The 24134-nt window shown below is 40.8% G+C and overlaps 1 protein-coding gene across 2 annotated transcripts; it reads left to right on the forward strand.

Moving 5' to 3' along the window:
• The first annotated feature begins 6461 nt into the window (after positions 1-6461).
• LOC125175401 (kelch repeat and BTB domain-containing protein 6) lies at positions 6462-23636 on the forward strand. 2 transcript variants are annotated; one of them, XR_007155776.1, is made up of 4 exons: positions 6462-9120; positions 12739-12748; positions 20961-20966; positions 23626-23636. XR_007155776.1 is itself a non-coding variant. In XM_047875925.1 (1 exon), exon 1 carries the CDS (start codon positions 6746-6748, stop codon positions 8861-8863), a length of 2118 nt encoding a protein of 705 aa, XP_047731881.1. In that variant the 5' UTR covers positions 6462-6745; the 3' UTR covers positions 8864-9641. The 2 variants fall into 2 exon arrangements, 1 of the variants encoding a protein (XP_047731881.1); XM_047875925.1 differs by lacking the exons at positions 12739-12748; positions 20961-20966; positions 23626-23636 and having other exon boundaries at positions 6462-9641.
• Positions 23637-24134: the final 498 nt, after the last annotated feature.

Here is a 24134-nt window from a genome sequence, read left to right on the forward strand (position 1 = left end):
TAAAGTCCAGGTGCTTTCCAAAAGGCTGCTTCTGTACTGGGCCCTGGGAAGGGTGAGTCTGCATGTGAGACCTTTAAGAGCCATTCCTCAGTTCCTGCAGCCCTTTGGGTCTTATGGATGGGAGCCCTGATGGTCTTCAAAGCCAGATGTTTTGGGGGCTCATCTCTTAATTGATGGTCTTAAAAGGTGGCATGCCCACGGTGGGGTATGAACACTTCATCCATCATGAAGCAGCTCTGGGTTGTGAGTTCCCTCCCAATTGTGTGTTCTTCCACTGGGGGTGGAGTAAATGGCAAGATTGTTCTCAGCCTTACTTACCTGGTTCCATGTGGATTCCCCTTCATTTGCTAATGTAAAGGGGTCAGTCCATCAGTTTTAGGAATTTTTTTTTTCCAGAGGAAATTTTTCTGTAAATAGCTCTAAATTCAGTCTGTCCATGGAAGGAAGTGAGTTTAGAATCTTCCTATATCATCTTTTTTTTCTTTTATATATATATATATAAAGAGAGAATGTGCAAATGGAGAAGGGGCAGAAGAAGAGAAAAAGAATCTTAAGCAGGCTCCACACTTAAAGCAGAGCCCAATATGGGGCTTGATCTCATGACTGTGAGATCATGACCTGAGCCAAAATCAAGAGTCAGATGCTTAACTGACTGAACCACCCAGGGGCCCCTATATCACCATCTTGAACTGGAACCTACATCATTTCTTTTTTTTTTTTTTTTCTTAAGATGTCCATTTCTCTTCTTACATTGCCCAATTTTTGCATGTTGTCTACTTTAGCCTACAGCACTAAGCATGCTATTCATAATTGTTCCAGTTCCTAGTCTGATAATTCCAACACCCTTGCCATGTCTGGTTCTGGTGCTTGCTCTGTCTCTTCAAATGGTCTTATTAAATGCACTTGCTCTATACCCTTGAAACTAACATTATGTGCCAACTATACTTTAATTTTTAAAAATACAACAACGTAACCTTGTGTGTAAACTGTACTCAAATGCAAAAGGGAGGGCATTAAACACAACAAAATAAAATAAACACTACACCTGCTCTGTCTCTTCAGATGTTGGCCTTTCTTTCTTCATAGCCAAACATGATGTACTGGGTAAAAGGCACTGTTGTAAGTAGGCCTGTAGTGATGTGGTGGTGAGGTGTGTGTGGAGGGCACATGTTCTATGGTTCTGTCATTCTATGATTAGGTTTCAGAGTTCATACCTCTGAACTGTGAGCTTTCAAGGTTTTTGTTTTTAAATTCTTTTCCTCCCCCTTAGGTCAGATACAATTTGGATTGAGTGAGCAGGAGGTGGGTATTTCTCTTCCTTTAGGTCAGTTAGGCTCCAATAAGACCCCAGCAGGTGAGGCTCTGATTAACTAGTTTCTCCTGAGAATGATCCTTGTTAAGAACAGAGGGTTCTGACGGATTTAAAAATGGTTGCTTTTCCCTCTCTCCCTTCGGAAGTATGAGGGGATTTTTCTCTATATTTGTTGTGAAGCCTGGTCAAAGTTCCTGGAGGTAAATCTTACAATTTGGTGCCCACTACCCGACCCCCACCCATGACTGGGTCCCCTGGAGTTGTAAACTCTCGAGTTGTCCACACTGAGCCCTCAGCAATTCATCAATTTTCATATTTCAGGTTTTTCCACCTTGGCACTGGTTCCTGCAGCAGTTTCAGCCGCTGGGTGTCTGCTCAGGTAAGCTGTGACCCCCTGTAGTCGCGGGTCTGTGTCTTCAGTCTTGGGAGCAGCTGTTTGCCCAGTGTTTTCCTGTCTGTCATGAATCTAAGAAGAGTTGTTGATATTTCAGTCTGTTCAGATTTTTACTTGTTTTTAGGCCAAGTGGTGAATTCCAATTTTATTTATTTATTTTTTGGTGAGATATAAAGTATGTGTTATTCTACCTTACAGTTTTTGTGGCAGTATTGGTGGGTAGGACATAATGTAAGATTCCTTCCACTTGGATTCAATATTGGTCTTCTGGTGATGTCTTTTCCTGAAAATTAAATGTCCAAGTTGAAGATCATGTAAGGACTGTGGTGGGAAAGTCAACCTGACCTGTTGATGATAAATGAGTGCAATTTAATACATGCATTTAATAAGACATTAGCAGTATTTAAGGATAGATGTTGGAGTGATGAAATGAAGGGCACCTAAGACCAGAAGAGGTAAGGAATCCTCACTGGTGTATTAATGAGGATTAATAATAATCCTCATTATTTCATAAGGGAATAATCAATGTTGCTTGGAGGAGGAGGGGTCAAGGATCATCACAGCTAAGTTCAAAACCTGTTGCAGGTTTAGTTCCTCAGCGTTTGGCTGTTTTTAATTTGAGAACATCACTGTGATTGGTCTGGTTTGGTCTGTTCTGGTTTGTTTTTTCCCCAGAGGACTGAGGAAGGTAAGGAATAGTGAAATTTTTGTAGCAGCGTAGGTACTTGTTGAATATCCTGAATAACCTTACCATTGAAGTGAATTTCTCTATCACTAGAGAAGAACAAAGGGATTCCAGAGAAGAGAAAATTCTCTCTGGTAGCAGCTTAACTATAGTGGTAGCAGTAGCCTGTTTGCAAAGAAAAGCTTCTAGCCACCCTGAAAACAAGGGTATGAATGTCCTTCCTTTTTTGTCAAAAAAAGGGGGGGGGGAGGGTAATGAGTAACTGGAGAGTCTAAAAGTGGGAGAAACAGATAAAGAGGTTTTCAGGTTTTAAAATGCAGACCTGGAAGAGGAGTCCCAATTAAAGAGAAGGGCATTGTTTTCTTAGGGCATACAAGAGAGGGCAATAGCTAAAACGCTAGGGGTCTGGCTCTAGCAATTAGCCAACCAACCCTAGAAATCCTCAAGGTTGGCTTTTGGTCTCAGGGAAAGGGGAATTAATGGTGATGTTAATACATTTAGGAGACAAAGTTGTCCCTTCACATGAGGAGATAGCATGTCCTAGCTAATGGTCTTGAGGGGGCTGAATAAATTATGTTGTGTTTTTAGAAACCGTATGTCTGTTGTGGGCAAGAGCTTGTAACAAACAAGTTGTTAAAATCAGGTGAGCAGAGAAGACAGTCATCTGCATGATGGATAAGGAGAGAATTACAGGGAAAGATTAGATTTCTCAGGTTTGCATTTAGAGTCCTAGAGAAATAATTACTGGCCTCAAGAAACCCCTCAGGCATGGCAGTCCGTGTGTATTGTTGATTTTTTCCATGTGATAGCCCAAAAGATATTTGTGTCAGGGTGAAGGGGTGTAGTGGAAAAACAACCAAAAAAATGAAGAACAGAAGTTAATGACTGTGAAGTAAGTGGTGTTGGGTCACATATAGACCAGATGGTTTTGGGGTTAGGAACTAAAGGAAACCTGGCTGTAACTACTTCATTGCTCACAAGTGTTAAATTAAACTAGCCAGTCTCCTTGGTCACTAGGATTCTTTACTGGAGAGACTGGATTATTAGAAGATGTGTCAACAAAGCCTTGTATCACAGCGTACATATTGGAGAGCTTCTAGTTTTAAATATGTCATGGTAATCTTAGAAGTGGCATGGGAGTGGCAGAGGTTTGGCCTCCCAGACTTGGCCTGTGTCAGAGGGAGTGAGCCGCCCAAAGGGAGTCAGGTATTATAGCTAACATAGTTTGTACTTAAATAATTGGAGGATTTTTTACAGGAGCAAAAAAAAGTCTGACGGTCAATGAGTCCTAAAAAGGCAAAGGTACATAGGTACAGAGCCAGGTACTTCAACGGTGAAGCATTTGGGGGAGCAAAAAACCCCTGATATTCCTACTGGGAAGTAAATCTATTCCCAGAAAGGTTACTGGGGCAGTGGAATTAAGCACTAAGTCATGGTATAGAGTGAGAGGTACTAAGGAGGCAGAAAACGATGTAGACAGAGGCAAGTAATGGGTAGATGATCAATCCCACTGCAGGTATGATTTATGCAGTCCAAGGGAGGTTAGTGGGAAATTACAGACGTAATTACAGAAAATTACAGATGTATTAGTTTTCTAGGGTCTACATGGTACTTTGTTACGTAGTACAGACTGGGTGGCGTAAACCAAAGAAATGTATAATCTCATCCAAGATCAAGATGTCCACAGGATTAGTTCCTTATGAAGGCTGAGAGAGAAGGACCTGTTCTAGACTTCTCTCTTTGGCTTGTAGATATGGAACATTTCATCATCACAGCAAAGTCTATTGAACAATACTGCTGTAGGCCTGAGAGTACAGTGTCTAATAAACATTTTACATTTTGTGAAAAGCAGTCTAAAGCAAATAATGCCGTTAAGGGCATATATGAAGAAGTTAAAACTCAGTGACTGAACATAATTTATTTTGAGGGTTGTATCCTGAGACGAAGTTGATAAATACAAATATTCGACACTTTCATGAAGCATGGATTATACTAATTCAAGGGATGCTTAAGTATGTATGATACTGAGTTCTAAGGATCCTGAGCAGAACAGGGTCTCTTTGTTGAGATATTTTTATTTAAAATTATCCACAATAATTAGAATTTAGGATCTTCCATTGATTTGGGGATGGTAGTGCAAGAAGGTGTACTGGACTAGTTATAAACATTTACATTAAGAGATTAATGGAAAGACTTTAGCACTGCTTCCCGAACGTGAAATATTGAGACCGCCAAAGCATCTATTTATAGTCCTTATTTACATAATTTGACATAATCCATATATACTGCTCCCCAAGACTGAACTTTAATGGCCCTGCAGATACTGCTGAATGTTTAAAATACTATCCTATCCTTCAGAATTCTTCCAGAGGCAAGTTTAAAATCTGTAGGTCAAAAATTCAAATCCCTGACAACAGCAAATGCTAGGAGGGATATGGAATGAACAACAGGAATGCTCATTAATTGCTGGTGGGAATGCACAAACAGGATAGCCACCAGTCTGGAAAACATTTTGGCAATTCCTTACAAATCTCAACATGGTCCTTATCCTAGGACCCAGCAATCAGTCTCCTTGGTATTTACCAAAATGAGTTGAAAACTAAGGTCCACACAGAAACCAGCACATGTGTGTTTATAGTTCATTCACAATTGTAAAGACTCAAAGCAAACCAAATGTCATTCAGTGAGTGATGGATAAATTATGGTAAATCCATACAATGGAATATTATTCAATGATAAAAGAAATGAGCTGTTAAGCCATAAAAAGACAGGGAGTAACCTGAAATGAATATTGCTAAGTGAAAGAAGACATACTAAAAGGCTACACATGGTAGGATTCCAACTGTATGACATAATGGAAAAGTTAAAACTACCTAGACAGCAAGAAAATCAGTGGTTTCTATGAAAATCAGCAAGAAAATCAGTGGTTGGAGGGCAGGGAGAAGGAGGCATAAATAGATTGAACACAGGATTTTTAAGGCAGTGAAACTATTCTGTAACTGTAATGGTAGATACATGACATTATACCTTTTTCAATACCAATAGAACTGTACAACACAAAGGCTGAAACCTAATAGAAACTATACGCTTTAATTAATATTATGTACCGGTGTGAATTCATCACCTGTATCAAACACATACACTTATGCAAGATGTTAATAATGGGAGAAAACTGTAAAGAGATGGGAGTATTTGGAAGCTATCTACAAATTCTGCTCAGTTTTTGGAGTACCTAAAACTGATCTTAAAAATAAAATCGTTATTAACAGATAAAGAAAAAAAAGAGACAAACAACAGCCAAAAAACCCAGACTTAAATATAGAGAACAAACTGGTGGTTGCCAGGGGAGGGGGGGCGGGGTGTGGGGTGATGGTGAAAGAGATAAAGGGGATTAAGAGTACACTTGTCTTAATGAGCACTGAGCCACTAATGTATAGAATTATTGAACAGTTATATTGTACACCTGAAACAATATTTGGAAAAAGAAAAAAAATATTAAAAGGCGGGGGTGGCAGGGTGAGGGGGTGGAATCTCTGCAGAAACCTGCAGCATTTTGAATTTTTTCCTCCAGGCTCCTGATTTCAAATGAGTAGGTGGTTGATTTTTCACAAATGGTAGAAGAAAAGCTAAAACCTATCTAACCCTTACATTATAGACACTGCGTAAGCACTTTATTAACCTAATCCGCAAATATTTATTCAGAGCATCCTATTTAACCTACGCAATTCATGTCGTCACATCTGGCTATGATATACTGTTGTTCTTCACATTTTTAAAACCATTTCTGACAGCAAAGCCAAACAATTGATAAATACAGATCCGGCGTCTCATCTGGATTCCAAATCCAAAGTTCTAAACCATAAAACAGAACGAAAGAAAATTAGCGATTTCTAATTCCGTCACCCGAAACAATGAACGGCCGATAAATCTCGCGATACTATTGAAACTACTACCCCCAAAATGCACAGCGGCTTCGGTCCGTCCGCCTATCCCCTGGAGTCTGGAGGGTCCCGGCATGCCTCAAGGCGCGAAAGGCAGCCTGGGAACCGTAGTCCTCTTGGACGCCTACCGGTATTGCCAGCGCGGCAGTGGCGGATCTCGGTTCCGTCCAGCGGGTTCTGTAAAGCGAGCTGAGGCGGAGAAAGGGCGCGGAACTGGAAAGGGGTGAGTCAGGCGCTGGCTACGTGATAAAGGGAGGCGGCACTGCGGCATAAGACTGAATTAGGTAAATGGACCCGTGCTGCAGTCTCTCCGGAGACACCGCGATCTAGCGCCAGCGAGAAGAGGGCGAGGAGGAGCCAGAGCCCGGTCCTTGCACCCGTTCTCGCCCTCGTACCCCGCCGCCATCTCCACCATGCAGTCCCGGGAAGAAGCTCCACGCTCTCGCCGCCTGGCCAGTCCCCGCGGTGGGAAGCGGCCCAAGAGGGTTCACAAGCCCACGGTTTCGGCTTTTTTCACGGGCCCGGAGGAGCTGAAGGACACGGCTCATTCTGCAGCCCTGCTGGCGCAGCTGAAGTCTTTCTACGACGCGCGGCTGTTATGTGATGTGACCATCGAGGTGGTGACACCTGGCAGCGGGCCTGGCACCGGCCGCCTCTTCCCCTGCAACCGTAACGTGCTGGCTGCCGCGTGTCCCTACTTCAAGAGCATGTTCACAGGTGGCATGTACGAGAGCCACCAGGCGAATGTGACCATGCATGATGTGGATGCCGAGTCCTTCGAGGTGCTGGTCGACTACTGCTACACAGGTCGTGTATCCTTGAGTGAAGCCAACGTGGAACGCCTTTACGCGGCCTCTGACATGTTGCAGCTCGAGTACGTGCGGGAAGCTTGTGCCTCCTTCCTAGCCCGCCGCCTTGACCTGGCCAATTGCACCGCCATCTTTAAGTTTGCCGACGCCTTCGGCCATCGCAAACTGCGATCACAGGCCCAGTCCTTCATCGCCCACAACTTCAAGCAGCTCAGCCAGATGGGTTCGATTCGGGAAGAGACTCTGGCAGACCTGACCCTCGCCCAGTTGCTGTCTATCCTGCGCCTTGATAGTCTAAACATAGAGCTTGAGCAGACCGTGTGTCATGTGGCAGTGCAGTGGTTGGAAGCGTCTCCCAAGGAGCGGGGTCCCAACGCTGCGGAAGTCTTCAAGTGTGTCCGCTGGACCCACTTCACAGATGAAAATAAGGACTACCTGGAAGGGCTGCTGACCAACACCATTGTGAAGAAGTACTGTCTGGACCTTATCGAAGGGGCCCTGCAGATGCGATACGGTGACAAGTTGTGCAAGTCTCTGGTGCCGAAGCCAGAGAGCAGTGGCGGCAGCAGCGGCAGCGGCACTAGCGGCGGTGGCGGCGGCGGCGGCAGCGGCAGCGGCAGCGGCAACAGCAGTGGCGGCGGCGGCAGCGGCTGCGGCAGTAGCAGCAGCAGCTCTATGGTACCTACATCAGAAAATCCGCCCCAGAGGCTGGGTGTGTGCGCTAAGAAGATGGTGATCTTCTTTGGACATCCTAGGGATCCCTTTCTGTGCTGTGACCCATACACCGGAGATATTTACAAAGTGCCGTCACCTCTGACCTGCCTTGCTCACACCAGGACTGTAACCACCTTAGCTGTCTGTGTCTCTCCAGACCATGACATCTACCTGGCTGCCCAGCCCCGGAAAGACCTGTGGGTGTATAAGCCAGCCCAGAATAGTTGGCAGCAGCTTGCCGACCGCCTGCTGTGTCGCGAGGGCATGGATGTGGCCTACCTCAATGGCTACATCTACATCTTGGGTGGGCGAGACCCGATTACCGGCGTTAAATTGAAGGAAGTGGAATGCTACAGTGTTCAGAGAAACCAGTGGGCACTGGTGGCTCCGCTACCCCATTCTTTTATATCCTTTGATCTAATGGTAATTCAGAACTATCTTTATGCTCTCAACAGCAAGCGCATGTTCTGCTACGATCCTAGCCACAATATGTGGCTGAAGTGTGTTTCTCTGAAGCGCAATGACTTTCAGGAAGCCTGTGTCTTCAACGACGAGATCTACTGTATCTGTGACATCCCAGTCATGAAGGTCTACAATCCAGTCAGAGGAGAGTGGAGGCAGATCAATAATATTCCCTTGGTGTCGGAGACCAACAACTACCGGATAATCAATCACGGCCAAAAACTGTTGCTGATCACGTCGCGCACCCCACAGTGGAAGAAGAACCGGGTGACCGTGTATGAATATGACACTAGGGGAGACCAGTGGATTAACATAGGTACCACGTTAGGCCTCTTCCAGTTTGATTCCAACTTCTTCTGCCTGTCAGCTCGTGTTTATCCTTCCTGCCTCGAGCCTGGTCACAGTTTCCTCACGGAGGAAGAAGATGTGCCGAGTGAATCCAGTACTGAATGGGATTTAGGTGGATTCAGTGAGCTGGACTCTGAGTCAGGAAGTTCAAGTTCTCTATCTGATGATGATTTGTGGGTTCAGGTAGCTCCTCAGTGAAATGCACAGGATCAGAATTTGTTGTAGATAGGTTGAAACACTACGGTGTTTTTACTGCTTTGGAAAGTGTCTTAAAGAGATACCCTTTCTCTTTGCTGGGAAAACAACAAAACAAAACAGGTTGATTAATTTCAGGTTTGGTTTAGAAAGGGTATTGTTTGAAATACTAACATATTTAATGTTAGGGAGTTTATACACTCAAAGAAATCAACCTATTTAATAATTTACTGTTCTAAAAGTCCTATATTGATTTGATTGTTTGGTATGTTTATGTTCGATTATACTAATTTAGTCTTCTGTTCTTAAATCTTATATTCTGTTTCGTGCCACAAGTACTGTGACTTGAATTTTGATTTTTAAAATAGAAAACTTACTGGCTAGGAATTACCAGGTGGGGTTTTGAAAGTATATATTTTCCTTCAGAACAGGGTAGTAGGTTTCCAAAACTTTAAATTAGTGGGTTATTACAAAATGTGTTCTAATTTAAATATAGTTTGCCAGGTTTTAGTTTAGTTACCTCCCCTGTGTGAAGAAGAGAAACAAAGAAAGCTTATATGTTTAATGTGACTGGTGATTTCATTTGTAATGATGTGCAGAATGGCAGTAAGCTCACTAAAAGTAAAAACGAAGCAAACAAAAACAGGATTCTACTGTTTGGAAAGAAATTCGTTTTAAATTTGTAATATAAAATGTGTATTTGCAAACAGTGACCAGTTTTCCATCTGTTCTAGTAGTGTCACCAGTCATTGAGAAACCTTAAAAAAAACAAAAACAAAACTAACTTGCTTTGTCGCTTCACATTTTTGACCTATACTTGATACATGCTTCACAGAATCAGAGGAGTAATCCTCTTTTTCACTGGAGACGATTGTGTAAATTTGTATCCATTGTCTTAAAAAGTTTATGTGATTCTTAAAATACTTGGGCTGTACAATTTTAGTGTTCATCTGAGATTTGTCAGCAAAATGTGATTATTCTTTGCTGTTTAATGAGATAATATTCGTTTTGAAAATATGTGTAAGCTAAGAACAGTATTTTATTGAGATCAGTAGATATTGTGTCTATCAACTATAAAATCAAGTGCCAGCAAAGGACTTTAAAACTTTAAGTTGTGTATAGAACTGTTTTGTGTAGCATTGAAATATTGTCAGTTTTTGTAAGTCACTAAATGTTATTATCAGCTTAAAGGTATTTTTGTATTAAAAGTTTACAGTTAAATAACATAAGTGAATGATGGCATTTGGGGCCAGTAGTGAAAGTATATTTCGTCTAAAATATTTCCCTAAGCAGTGGTATACATGGTTATTTTATTAGGATATTTGTATTTGTTCTGTGTTTCTCTGTGAACCACGCTCCAGTCTTTGTTTCTGTCACACTACGTAAGGGAATGTTCAGAAACAGAGACTAAATCATAACAAAACTGACATTGCTAAATACAAGTGCTTACCTCTTGAGGGTTTACTAGATATGGTTGTCACGCTACATACACGTGATAATGACCGGTTGCTTATGGTGTATATGTTTTTTCTATACCCAGTTAGAATTTTCTTCTTGAACCTTCATTTAGTAACATGCTAATTCCTCTTCGACGTTTATGCTCTAGTGACAGAATGCTAACATTTCTTACACCCTGGCTGAGTACAGCGGATTGTGCTCTCAGGTGGGGACCTGAATTTTTTAATGAAATACCATAGGATGAAAATGGAGAAAGGGAGACACAAAAGGTTTAAAAAAAGAAAAAAAGGTTGTCAGCCATTTTGATTGGCCATTTGAAGATACTACAAAACATTCCTGTTTAACATTTTTAGTGAAATAAGATGCTTGTCCTAACAGTACGTGTTCCTTCAAAAGGGCAAACATGCTTTTAGTTGTGTAAGACTACGTTTTGTTCTATTTAACAGCAGGGTTGTTAACGAGCACTGTACTTAACACAAAGCTGTGTCTCAGTAGTGTATTTGGCCAATTTTTTCTTCACCAGTAACTTCTTGTGGGTAGCTTTTTGTTTTGTAAGGTTGAAATAGGACAGTGCTGATCTTAACCAGATTGTCCATCTGCAGAATTAAGGTATGCAAACGATTGAGGAGTGACAAATTCTCTGATTTGTCATTCTCAACCTTTGAGTTAGGTAAAAGCTAAGTAGCAGTGATATCTTGGTTTACAAAGAAGTTTTCTTGGGAAGAATTTTGGTTTCGTGATATATTTGTGAATTAGAGAATCGGTGTTAATCATTATTTTATAGGTAAGTGATTTGTATGTGATTAGTTGCAAATAAAACTGGTATTAGAACCTAAACTTCCTGACTTTTTAATTCAGTGTCTGTGCTAAATGTGTAATGCTCTTGCCTGTGCATTGAATGATGCAACTAGCAGTGTTGAAATCCCTTCTTGACGGGAGAGCACCTTTGTCTCAGTTTTCCAATTAATCGGCACATCTTTTAGCAGATGTTCAATAGAACATTGCAAGACTACTCTTCTTAAGATTTAGAATGACCTTAATTACCTTTGTATCTGTTCCTGTAGTCTGAAAAGTGTAACCCAAATTTTTACAAGTTCTAAGTTTGAATGATAAGTGTCGTTAGGGTTTCCAAAAGGATAAACTAGAAGCTAATTTAGCAATTGGCTTGTTTATATATGGATTAAAGAAAGAAATTAAATTATAATAGCTCTTTTCATTGATTTTAGTTAAGCAGAGATTTTTAAAGTTTCTGTACCTGACGTTTTTGAGAATCTGGGGAAAGCTTTTGATCTATTTCTTTTTTAAATTTAAAAAAAAATTTTTTTTTTTTTTAATTTTAGAGAAAGCGTGAGCAGGGAGAGAAGGAGAGGGAGAATCTTAAGCAGCTTCCATGCCCAGTGAGGAGCCCAATGTGGGGCGCGATCCTACAACCTTGGGGTCATGACCTGAGCCAAAATCAAGAGTCAGATGTTCCACCAACTGTGCCACCCAGGCACCCCTTGATTTATTCTCAAGAAAAAGGCAAATTTGTTACAATTTTATAATGTCAAAGATGACAGGACACTTCTGCTCATCTTAACTGAGGTAAGAATACATGTGACAGTCTCTCCTTCCCTTATCTGTTTAAAAAGGTCAAGGCCCTTTTCATCTAATTTTAAAGAAACATTCATTATAGCAAATATGATAAAGCAGGGAAGGTTAGGAAGCAAAATTATTTACAGAAAATGTGACTCACAGTAGAAATGTAAGAGTTAATGTGTCTTTTAAAACCAACAAGAGCATAGAATATGTACAAACCAATTGATTTTTTACATAATAATAAACGAGATAATGTTCACAGAAGCTGCCATGGAGGCAATAGATTTTGTGTAGAACAGGAAAAAGGATCCCCTTCTTGACTGAGCCATTTGTCACCTGGATCTGTTCCATCAAACTGCCATTCCTTACATATATAACCTTGAGGACTCCACGTGGTCCAAGGCACAGAGAGAGTAGGGAACATATTGTTATATAACATCCCATCTGTATGTGAGACCCATTTTCTCTTAAAAACAACCTAGTCTGTTGTCACCTAATGGACTCAACCTTTTACACTCTCACCTCCAAAGTTAAAATTGCTGCTTAGAAACACCATATCTTAATCAAATATTGTTTTGGGGCAAACTATTTGTTAATTCTAGGGAAACTAGCAAAAAGGGACTTTATGTGTCAGGCAAAATAATTTCTTTCAAACAAATGTTTGTGCCTTAGAGGAAGAGAAGAGCCAGGACTCAATTGTAAGCAACATTACCTTAACATAGATCATCTTAAGAAAATTCAGTAGATTTTTTTTTTCTTTTTTGCCTATTTTAACAGAAAAATCCAGCAAGGGAACTTACTTCAGGCACAGCCTGATCTAGATAGAGTCTCAGTGTCTTCAGGGCTTTCTCTGTTTAGAGAAGACCTAATGTTTTCTCTCACTTTGTATATTGGCTGGAATGTAGGTCTGGTTGTTTGTAATAGAGACCCAGTAGTTATTTAAATAAGTTTCTCCTATAAAAGTCCAATCTGTTATGTTTTTGCCCCTCATCTAGAAAATCCCCTGAGACCCAGGCTTTTCTGTTTCCCCATTCTGCCATCCTTGGGGTTATGTCCTGGTCCACACGGTTTAAACTGGTTTATACTTGTGTCCATATTCCAGCCATCAAGAAAAGAGGAAGGGAAGGGAAGGGAAAGGGATGAGCCTATCTTATAAAGGAAGTTGTACACATCACTTCCAGTCACATGACCTACACCAGATCTTAACCACATAGGCATACCTAACTTGAAGACTGCCTAAAAGAGGTAGTCTTTATTCTAGAACAACGTGCATTGAATTAAAATTCAGGGGTTCCTTCTTATAGAATGGAGGAGAAAGGCTATTAGGTTAAATAGCAATCTCTGCCACACCATCTGTCAGGCCAGATGTTATCACATGGCAGCCAAAGGGATAACACCATCCCCGGGGGTTATTGCAATCCGCATAACATGGACTGGGCCTTCCACTCCAGAAAGCCTTGGGGAGCTCCCTGGGCTCTTGCTGCTGCCCTGAACAGAAAAGGCAAGGAAAGGCACTTCATCTTGTTTTGACTAAATAAAGCTTCGTAGACTATGTGTATACTGAAACCCTAGATCATTAGCCAAAGTCTAGTGTTGGCATTATATCATGGAATGTTTCCACTTCCTGAGAGGAAAGAATAGAGTACTGACAAATGGCTCTGTATAATCAATGGTAGTATTAATTATCTTAAACAGCAAATGTTGCTTCTGTTGAAAAGATATCAGAATCACAGAGTAATGATGAAAACTGGAAGTTTCTTAGAACAAGCTCAGCTATTTAGCAACATTCTAGCATTTTCTGTCCCTCAATCATCTTTGCAGTGCTGTGTGAATATAAATCTATTCATCTCCCCCTCTGTTGAAGCCCAGACAGTTAGCCACAATAGTCTATTCAAAACCTAGTTTCTTGCTGAATTCTTGTACTGACTTCCGGTTAATCATAGTTTATTCAATATACACATAAAGTGTCACTTTCTGTGTTTGTGAAAACTTCAAAACAGCTGCAGAGAACATTTTGAATAACCGCTTCTGTCAAGTTTGTGATATAGTTTTTATCATTATAATTTTCATTACAAATACCCATATTTATTTTAAAAACACATTCAAACAACCCTTGTTTTTATATAGTACCCTAAACTCTATCAGCAAGTAAAGAGTAATACTTCAGTTAGTAGTTCTGTTTCTATCCCTACGTTAATAAAGATTCTAAGACTCCATTTTCTATTTCACTTCTTTTAGATCTCCTATAAGCCCAAAGACACGATTTTTAATATATGCCGTGACTGGGTCCTTCTGCATTTTCTGCACTAGATACCTCTGGTTTAGTATCACAACCCAATTACTTTCTTTCCTGTAGGACCTTCTCACATGCGGGAATTATTCAGTTTATTGATTTGTTTACTCTTTATTATCTGTCTCCTGCTCTAGAATGTGAACTCCATCATGGAGGGACCACGTCTGTCTTTGCCTCAGCTCCTAACATAGCCAGGCACAGCATCAGCATTCAACGAATATTTGTTGAACAAAGAAATAAACGTATTTGGTGCTTGTTTGCATTTATATGAGAAACACTTGCATTTAGAAATCTCATCTTTTTGTCAATTTTCCAGCTTTGAGGGAGAGCTATTATTAAACTCTTTTGTCTGGTTGTCATAGCAACCCACTGGCCTCCAGAGCTACAGGTTATTTCTGATGGGCATATTCTACCAGACAACCAAACGCAGGGTTTTTTCAATTACGGAATAATGATGCTATTATAAATCACATTCCTCACACTGTATATTTCTTTATCTTTTATAAAGAATGCAGGGAATTAGAAAGCAAACAAATCTGTTCAGATTGTAAACGCTATAGGATATAAAGCAGTATAATTACTATATCTCTAAACCCCCAAGCCTTTCTATCCCCTCCAAGTTCTCCACTTTTCCACAAGTACCTGTGAATTTGGTTGGGTTTTCTGTCTGAGTTGTTAACGAAGTTTAAAAATTAATTGCTCCAAAACAAACTAAAGAGCTCTGTCATGGCTTAATTTTCCTTTTTCTCCTCCTTGCTTGTTTCTTTCTTCTTTATTTTTTATTATTTTTTTTAAGTTTGTTTATTTTGGACAGAGCATGAGCTGGGGAGGGGTAGAGAGAGAGGGGAGCAGAGTATCTGAAGCAGGCTCCGCACTGACAGCAGCCAGCCCGATGTGGGGCTTGAACCCCATAGACTATGAGATCATGACGTGAGCCAAAGTCAGATGCTTTATCAACTGAGCCACCCAGGTGTCCCACCTCCTTGCTTGTTTCTTAAGTTTCACACAAAATTAGCGAATGATAGTAGTCTTACAAAAATTGAGATTTGTGCTGAAAAGGTCCCAAATTAGGTACTTCCCACCCTTGTTCCTTCCGCTCATATTTTAGTTTCAGGAGCCAAGAGGGTTTTATTAAACTGTAATCATAGAAATCATGTAATCATAGGAATCATAGAAATGTTCAATACAGCAGGGTTTATCTGGGCCACTCAGCCAGCCGTCAGTGTAGGTTTTCAAAGGCAGAGCCTGTTCTCTACTGCTGGATACGCTGAGGGCACCATTTTACCTGTATGTTATGACGCATTTTCTCTTCTGTAGGTTTTCATCACGTACTGGGGAGTCAGGTACCGCCCCGTTCCAGTGTATACCCACCCGTTGGAAGTAATCATTGTGGTAATCCAATGTGGTAATCGTTACCACACCCTCCCTCTGCACAGTTCTGAATGCTTTTCTCATCAATAAGGTTATAATACCACCAGTGAGCAGTCTCACAACCTCATCTAAATGAAAATTGTCTTGCAGTTAACTTGCCTTCTGGGTTTTGACATAAAAGCAGTAACCACCCACAGCTGCCAGTTAGCAGGCATTGTAAAGGGATTCATGCTAAACGGATGATCTCGATTTGTCTTCCCCGTTTTTTTTAAAAGTTTATTTATTTATTTTGAGAGAGAGCAAACACATGCAAGTGGGGGAGGAGTAAAGAGAGGGAGAGCGAGGGAATCCCAAGCAGGCTCTGCACTGTCAGCATGGAGCCCAATGCAGAACTCAAAGCCATGACCCATGAACTGTGAGATCATGACTGAGCCACCCAGTCATTTTTAACACTTTTAAACAGAGGGGTTTGACAGCAGGAAGACAGGATCAGCAAAGTCTTGTTACTTGTGGAATTTCAAACCATGCACCGACCGAGTTACCTTTTTATTAATTTTTTACATGAGGGATACCGTCAATGTCACGTACTGACAATTGTACAGATATTAGTGATTCTATCTACTGGAAAAACAAGTCGAGCAAAGATGTTAGGAAACCATTGCATCTGATACTGCTTTTCAATCTGAAGACTTCCTCTATCTCTATTCTATTTTATTAAAAAAAATTTTTTTAAATGTTTATTTATTTTTGAGAGAGAGAGAGAGACAGAGTATGAGTGGGGCAGGGGCAGCGAGAGAGGGAGACACAGAATCGGAAGCAGGCTCCAGGCTCCGAGCTGTCAGCACAGAGCCCGACGTGGGGCTCGAACTCACAAACGGTGAGATCCTGACCTGAGCCAGAGTCAGACGCCTAACCGACTGACCTACCCAGGCGCCCCTATCTCTATTTTAAACAACAGAACAGGGGCACCTAGGTGGCTCAGTCGGTTGATCATTGGACTCTTGGTTTTGGCTCAGGTCACGATCTCACGGCTTCAGGTGTTCGAGCCCCACAACAGGCTCTGCGCTCACAGCACAAAGCCTGTTTGAGATTCTCCCCCTCTCCCTGCCCCTCCCCTGCTCACACTCTCTCTGTCTCTCTCAAAAGAAATAAACATAAAAAAAAGTTCTTTTAATAATAAACAGAACAGTTATGAGCCATAATGGAAATAAGCATGTGATAATACTGGCAGGCTATATGTGACAATTCAGCATCGAGGTTAGGGTCCATGTGAAGAACAGAAGCCCAAAATGAAGTCAAAATATCATATTTTGCAATGAAACAAATACTGGCATATCAAAATGAATTAGAAAAAGTAAGAGTATTACATAATATGGGGAGCCTGAGTGGCTCAGTCGGTTAAGTGTCCAATTTCGGTTCAGGTCATGATCTCACGGTTCATGGGTTCGAGCCTGCGGTTGGGCCGTCTGCTGACAACCTTGAAGCCTGGAGCCTGCTTCAGATTCTGTGTCGCACTCTCTCTGCCCCTCCCCTGTTTGTGTTCTTGCTCTCTCTTAAAACTAAATAAACATTTAAAAAAATTTTTTTTAATTATCATATAATAATTCCAACTTTGTTTTAATGCTGCACTTAAGGAAAGTTGGATCCAATTCAGGAGAATGAAGAGGTGAATTTGCGAATTTTCTAGGTTTAGAAATAAATTACACAGATTCTGTTTGGAATAACAAGTTATACCTTGAGATTTTAGGTATGATTCTGATCATTTTTAGTTTTTATTAAGGAGCTACTCAAAGACAGTAACTTAACCTCTCAAAACAAGATATTCGTGTATTTTTTTCGTCTATTCTCAATCTCTTGCTTACTTTCTGGATTTGAAGATCGTTTTCTTTTGGGCTCATAGTTATGTGTCATTGCTTAACCAACATCTTTCCTGACCCTCATCTAATAACTGGAATAGCACACCTGGGCAATTCAGTCAGTTAAGCACTGGATTCTTCCTTTCAGCGGGTCATGATCTCACAGTGGGAAGATCAAGCCCCACATTGGCTCCCTGCCGAGCAGGGAGACTGCTTAAGATTCTCTTTCTCTGCCCCTCCCCCACCCCCTCTCTGTCTAAAACAAAAATTAAACTAAAATTTAAAATTAATAATTGAAACAACTCAAGATTTTATGAGTTCACACTCACATGTTCCTTTCATACTCCAAGTTGGGTTACAACACCCTTTTCATTTTGTCATACTTCCTCAAATCTTTTCTTGAAAACAAGTTTTGTTGTACAGATTTTATAGTTCATACTATAGATATGATTTTATGTGATTTTGTCACACTTCCTCATTTCACAAAAAGTTCTATATGTGTGCCCATGTGCATACACTAATATGATAAAGACTATATATTCAAAGATGTTTGTTGTAGTATTATTTATAATGGCAACGTTAAAAAAGTCATTAAAGTTCATCAGCAAATATTCATATCCTAAGTAAATACACAAATATTCAGTAAGGATTTACAGAATTTTCAGTAAGGACGACAGAACCGCATGCAGCTATTCGAAAAAATGTGAAGCTGTGTGCACTGATATGGGAAAATGTTTGCCATAGAATTTGTTGTGGTGCAGGGGCACGTGGGTGGCTTAGTCAGTTAGACATCCAACTCTTGATTTCGGCTCAGGTCATGATCTCACGCTTTCGTGGGTTTGAGCCCCGCATCTGATGGCTCTGTGCACTAACTACATGGAGCCTGCTTGGGATTCTCTCTCTCCCTGTGTCTCTGGCCTTCCCCTGGTCACACACGCTCTTTCTCTCTCTCAAAATGAACTTAAAAAAAAAAACCCACAAAATTCACAGAGTACAGAAGATATATAATGAGAGGTCCCCCTCCTTTTTCTTGTCTGTCTTATCCCTGTCCTCTTAACACCTAGTTTTCTTTTCCAATGTTACTAATTTTGTGTGTATCCTTTCAGGCATATTTTCTGGACATATTTGACAGTATGCATATCTTCTTTTTTTTCTTTCTTCTTTTTTTTTTTTTTCTTCTAAAATGGCAACATTCTATATAAGCTGCTTCTGGGAGCACACTCTCTATCAGTGTGTCAGGAACATGTTCATTCTTTGATAGTTTTAGAGTAAACATTGTACAAATATATCATACTCCAATCAGTTTCTCTGGATGGACATTTAGGTGGCTGACAGTCCTTTGCTATTACTAACAATGCCGCTGTGAATGCTCTTGTACTTGGATGCTTTTCATATCTTTGCCAAAATTTCTGTAGGACAAAGTTCTCAAAGGGTATGTGCATTTGGAATTCTGATGAGGTATTACAAAATTGCCGTCTGGAAAAGTTATGCCAACTTATGCTGCCACCAGCAGTGGGTAATGCCATTTCCCTACATCCTCTCCCAGAATGTGTTACTAGATTACAGATCTTTGCTCTGACTTGATTCTGACATGACTTCTGCTTGTTTAAGAAATGTTTAGTTCTGTATGTTTTCAGAGCTAGGGTTCTGCCTTTGCTTTTTCTGCCTAAATTAACCAGAGGAGGTTTCTGTTGTTTACAACCAAGAACCTAGGCGTACATGTCCGTGAGCTATGATCAATTTTTAAGAAAAGAATCAAGGAGTGCCTGGCCGGCTGTCGTTAGAGCATGTGACTCTTGATCTCAGGGTTGTGAGCTCAGGCCCCACATTGGGCATGAAGCCTACTAAAACAAGAAGAGAATAAAATCAAGTTGGCAAGTAATACGCATACAGTGATTCTTATTTTTATAAAGCCAAAACAAATCAGAACAAAACCAACATACACATGCATGTGGGTGTTTAGAGAACTATCTGTAAGGACACATACAAGAGAGTGGTTGTTTACTTCTGGGTAGAGGGGCTGACAGACAAGGTTAGGGGAACATTTTAACCTTCCCCCTCAGATACTTGAATATCACTGGAAGTTTTTACAATGAGCATATTACACTTTTAATTAATTTATTTATTAAATTATTTTTTAATGTTTATTTATTTTTGAGAGAGAGACAGACAGAGTGTGAGCCAAGAAGGGGCAGAGAGAGAGAAGGAGACACAGAATCTGAAGCAGGCTCCAGACTCTGAGCTGTCAGCACAGAGCCCGACGCAGGGCTCGAACTCGTGAACTGTGAGGTCATGACCTGAGCCAAAGTCTGGCACTTAACCAACTGAGCCACCCAGGCGCCCCACAATGAGCATATTACACTTTTTAAAGTTTTAAATTAAAAAAAATAGCAAAACTCTTCTCAAATTCTCAAATCCACAGTGCTGTATTAGTTTGCTAGGGCTGCTCTAACCAAACACCACAGACGGCGTGGCTCTGACAACAGAATATATTTTCTCACAGTCCTGGAGGCTAGAAGTCCAAGATCAAGGTGCTGACAGATGCAGTTACCAATGTGTTCTCTCTGAGATCTGAGATTGAGTGAGGGGTAACAAGAGACCATCTTTTTCATTCCTACTTGGTTCCGTTTTTATGGGGAAATCACAGTGATATTAGTTTTATGAAAATATTCCTCAAAATCAATGGACACAGGTAGTGTCTCAGACGTAACAGTTTGGGTCAGAGGCCTCAGGAATGGCAGAAGGCAGGAAATGGCATTCCTACGTGGAGCTACAGTCAACAGACATTTTGAGAACCAGTGAACATCTTTATGGTCTGCATGAATTTGAAAATTGGCTACAACAGATATTCAATCCATGTGGGTAGAATTGAATCTTTCAAAGATGATGTGACATGCCCTTGTCCTATTTACATGGTTTGGGTCACAGATTTTACCTATGACTGCCTAGCCTTTAGTGTTATCATCCCTTGTCAATTTTCTTCCACTTCCACCTCAGGCCAGCCCTCTTCTCTTTTCCATCTGACCTTGTTCCAGGAAGCTCTTTCATCTGGGGGTAGGGCAAAGCGAAGGAGCATAGACCCTGTGGCTGGATGTACCAGATTCCCAGAGAAGCCCATTTTCTGTAATGACAGAATTTATTTTTCTCTTTTTCTCCTTTCTGTGGTCAATGACAAGGGTCAAAGGCATTTAATCAAACCTTTATAGAGAGATGAGTCCCATCACCATGCAGTGCGATGGTCAAATTTTTCCTTCTGTCAAAAAATGTATTTTGGGAACAGAGCTGAGTATGATGTGCGAGCTCTTTTTACAGTCGCTGTTGAAATATGTGTATGGCAAAGATTTGCTAGGCCATTATTTCATCTGTCTCTGGATAAATATTGAAATTGTTGTTAGTATGGATAATACTTAGGAAACATGAGGACATGTTGTCTTTATTCCGCCAGCTAAATTCAGCTGAGTTCAGCCAGCTAAAGCCAAAATTACCTTCTGATCTCTGAACTGAGATAATTAATGTTCGAGAAGGCAGTGCAACCACAGCAAAGTCTACAGTTCAGATATCTGATTGCGGTTTCAGAAATAATGACATAATGAAGCTTATAGTAAGAAAAACAAAAACAAAAACAAAAAAACTTCTCAAGCCAGCATGTGGTGCCACAATTTATAATGTTTGGGCTACTTTAGGCTTTAGGAACAGCTTGCCAATAGCTTTGCCAATTATTTAAGTGATGTAATTTAATTTATTCTGCATCACATAGTGGTTTATTAAGGAACACGCATTTAGCTCCTTGGTCCTGGAGGACCAGCTCATTTGTTATTGGTGCTAACAATTTCCAAGCTCTGTCTGCAGACTTCTCCATCATCCTAACTCCAAGAGGAAGGGAGAAATTTGATCCCAGGTGTAATCAAGTGCTGATAAAGACTTACTTTATGAGCTAGACCTGACATCTCAAACTTCAATTTGAACTTGTAAAATAAGACAGAATGATGTTCTAGTCTCAAGATATTGGAGAAAATCTCTTTGGTCCAGAGTAAGGCTCTTTCTCCTGAGTCCACTGCAATTGTTTGTTGTATGGCAGAGCCCTGGGCAGTCCTTTGTATAATTGCTTTCATCTTCTTTGTCAAAGAAGTGGAGAACTACATAACACAGGAGACATGGAAGGGAAATGAAACACTAGCAAGAAGCTTGATGGGAAGGGGAAATTCCACCTCTGAAAAGAACGCCAGCCAGTAATGGGTCTCTAAGCACTTAGAGTGGTCCCTGTTTAATTTCAAGCCTGGGACCCTGAAAGCTAGATTCCCAATGCGAATTAAAGAATTAAGGAACTTGTCTGAACTGATAAGGAGAAAAAAAAAATCTCGGGATTGATTCTCCATTTGCCCCAGTGCCAGCAGTTACTTGAGGTCTCTGCATTACCTTTTCTAGAAATACCCAGGCCAATACTTCCCTCTACTGCTGGGAAGCAATTCTACAACATGCATCGGCCAGAATTATACAAAACAGCATACCTGTTTCACAGGTGTAGAAACTGAGACATAGGTGTGACGTTGACTTTTGCAAAGTAAAGTCAAAAGGAAAAGTTTAGTAGTGGTTCAAGACTCACTTTTGTAGAATATCTATAGGCCAGTGCAGGCAAATTTGCCTTTCTGAATATAGATCTTAACCAATTTACGTGAAGATATGAGGCTTGTCCAAAGGAAATAGGTTTTTAAATATGTATTTGAAATAGATTTTTAAGAAATTGGTAGGGGGTGCCTGGGTGGCTCAGTTGGTTAAGTGTCTGACTTGGGCTCAGGTCATGATCTTGTGGTTCATGAGTTCGAGCCCTGCGTCGGGCTCTGTGCTATCAGTTCAGAGCCTAAAGCCTGCTTTGGATCCTGTGCCTCCCTTGCTCTCTGCTCCTTCCCTGCTGATGTTCTGTCTCTGTCTCTCTCTCTTAAAAATAAATAAAACATTTTTTAAAAAATTGCTAGAATCTCAGCTGTAACACGTAGAGAGCTTGAAAGCCATCAATTCCAGCCCTCTCAAGAAGAAAAATGTTTCACAAAATTAAAATCGATACATTTTCTTACAGCCATCAGAAAACTGGCTAGTCTTTACCAGAGAGACTAGTAAATACCGAGAACGTGTCAGCTTACCTGCTTAAATACAGAGAACGTGTCAGCTTACCTGCAGTAGAAGCCCTGCAGCCAGTAGTGTAGGTAACAAAGGTAACTGACAAATCGCTGGAGGCTGAAGGTGGACTGCCTGAGTTACCAACTCCTGAGAGCCCAGTCTAAGGTGGGGTGGGGGGTGAGGGAGGACATGTTTCTTTGACTTTACCTCTTGGAGCACCACCAGTCCTCATAGTGAAGACCTGAGAAAAGTTCCCTCTGTTTGGCTCAGGGGGAGGGGGAAAATACCCATTTTGAAATATGCCTAGGGGGAAAAGAATCATTTTGAAATACCTTCAAGTGCATTGTTTTTCATAACAAAGGCCCACCATCAAGGGAAACTGCTTTATCAGAGCCTTAAGGAAGGTAGGAGAAGGGAAATTCCAACTCTAGCACCTTGGAGTCTTCCAGTATCGCCTAAGTGGGGGAGAGAGTTCGCTGACCAGCACTTATGAAGGTCACAACCCACTAAACACCGAGACTTAATCACCAGATAATAGGATGCTTCCCTTCCACTTTAGCACCACATCAACAGGGTCCCGGTATAGTAACAGTGCAAACAGCTGAAAGAATGAACCACGAGGCTCAGGCTCTATTTAAGAAGGAATTTCTAGGCCAAGACAACAGAGGAGAGAAAAACAAGGACATTAGATCAAATTGAAACCTCTGACATCTACAGCTGTAGGAAACATTAAACACAGCCTAACTCCAAGGGAAACAAGCATAAAATCTCACAGGAAAGGCCTATTTACCTCACTTCTTTTTATCCAATACATCATGAATGGCTTTCAACAAAAAAAATTACGGGGCATGCTAAGAGATAAAAATGAGTCTGAAGAGACAAAGCAAGTATCAGAAATAGATATAAATATGGCAGAGATTTTAGAATTATGAGAAGTTTAAGATAACTGATGAAAATGCTAATGGCGCTAACAGAAAAAGTGGTCAACATACAAGAACAGAAGAGTGATGTACAGAGAGATGGAAACAGAAGCAGAGAGAGAGAACCTCAAAAAAATCAAAAGGAGGTGCACCTGGGTGGCTCAGTCAGTTAAGCATCTGACTCTTGATTTTGGCTCAGGTCATGATCTCACAGTTCAGTTCATGGGTTCAAGTCCCACATGGGGCTCCATGCTGACAGTGCAGAGCCTACTTGGGATTCTCTATCTCTCCCTCTCTCTCTTCACCTTTCCTGCTTGCTCTCTCTCTCTCTCTCAAAAAAAAAATAATCATTTTAAAATATCAAAAGGAAATTCTATGAATAAGAAACATTGCACAAATGAAGAATGCCTTTGATGGGCTCATTAGTAGACTGGACATGGTCAAGTTAGCCATCAGTCAGCTTGAAGGTATGTCCATTGAAATCTCCCAGTGTGAAATGCAAAGAAATAAAAGAATGAAAAACAACCCACTGGAACAGAATATCTAAGAAGTATACGACACCAAGAGTAAATTCTAACATAAGCTCTGGGCTTTGGGTGATTATGTGTCAATGTAGGTTCACCAGTTGTAACCAATGTACCACTCTGTTGAGGGATGTTGAAAACGGAAGGTATACATATGTG

Source organism: Prionailurus viverrinus, chromosome A1 (assembly GCF_022837055.1).
Source record: "Prionailurus viverrinus isolate Anna chromosome A1, UM_Priviv_1.0, whole genome shotgun sequence".
NCBI lineage: Eukaryota > Metazoa > Chordata > Mammalia > Carnivora > Felidae > Prionailurus > Prionailurus viverrinus.

Excerpts from the sequence above, each read along its gene's own strand:
- LOC125175401 (XM_047875925.1), top strand. The coding sequence starts at position 6,746 with ATGCAGTCCCGGGAAGAAGCTCCACGCTCTCGCCGCCTGGCCAGTCCC.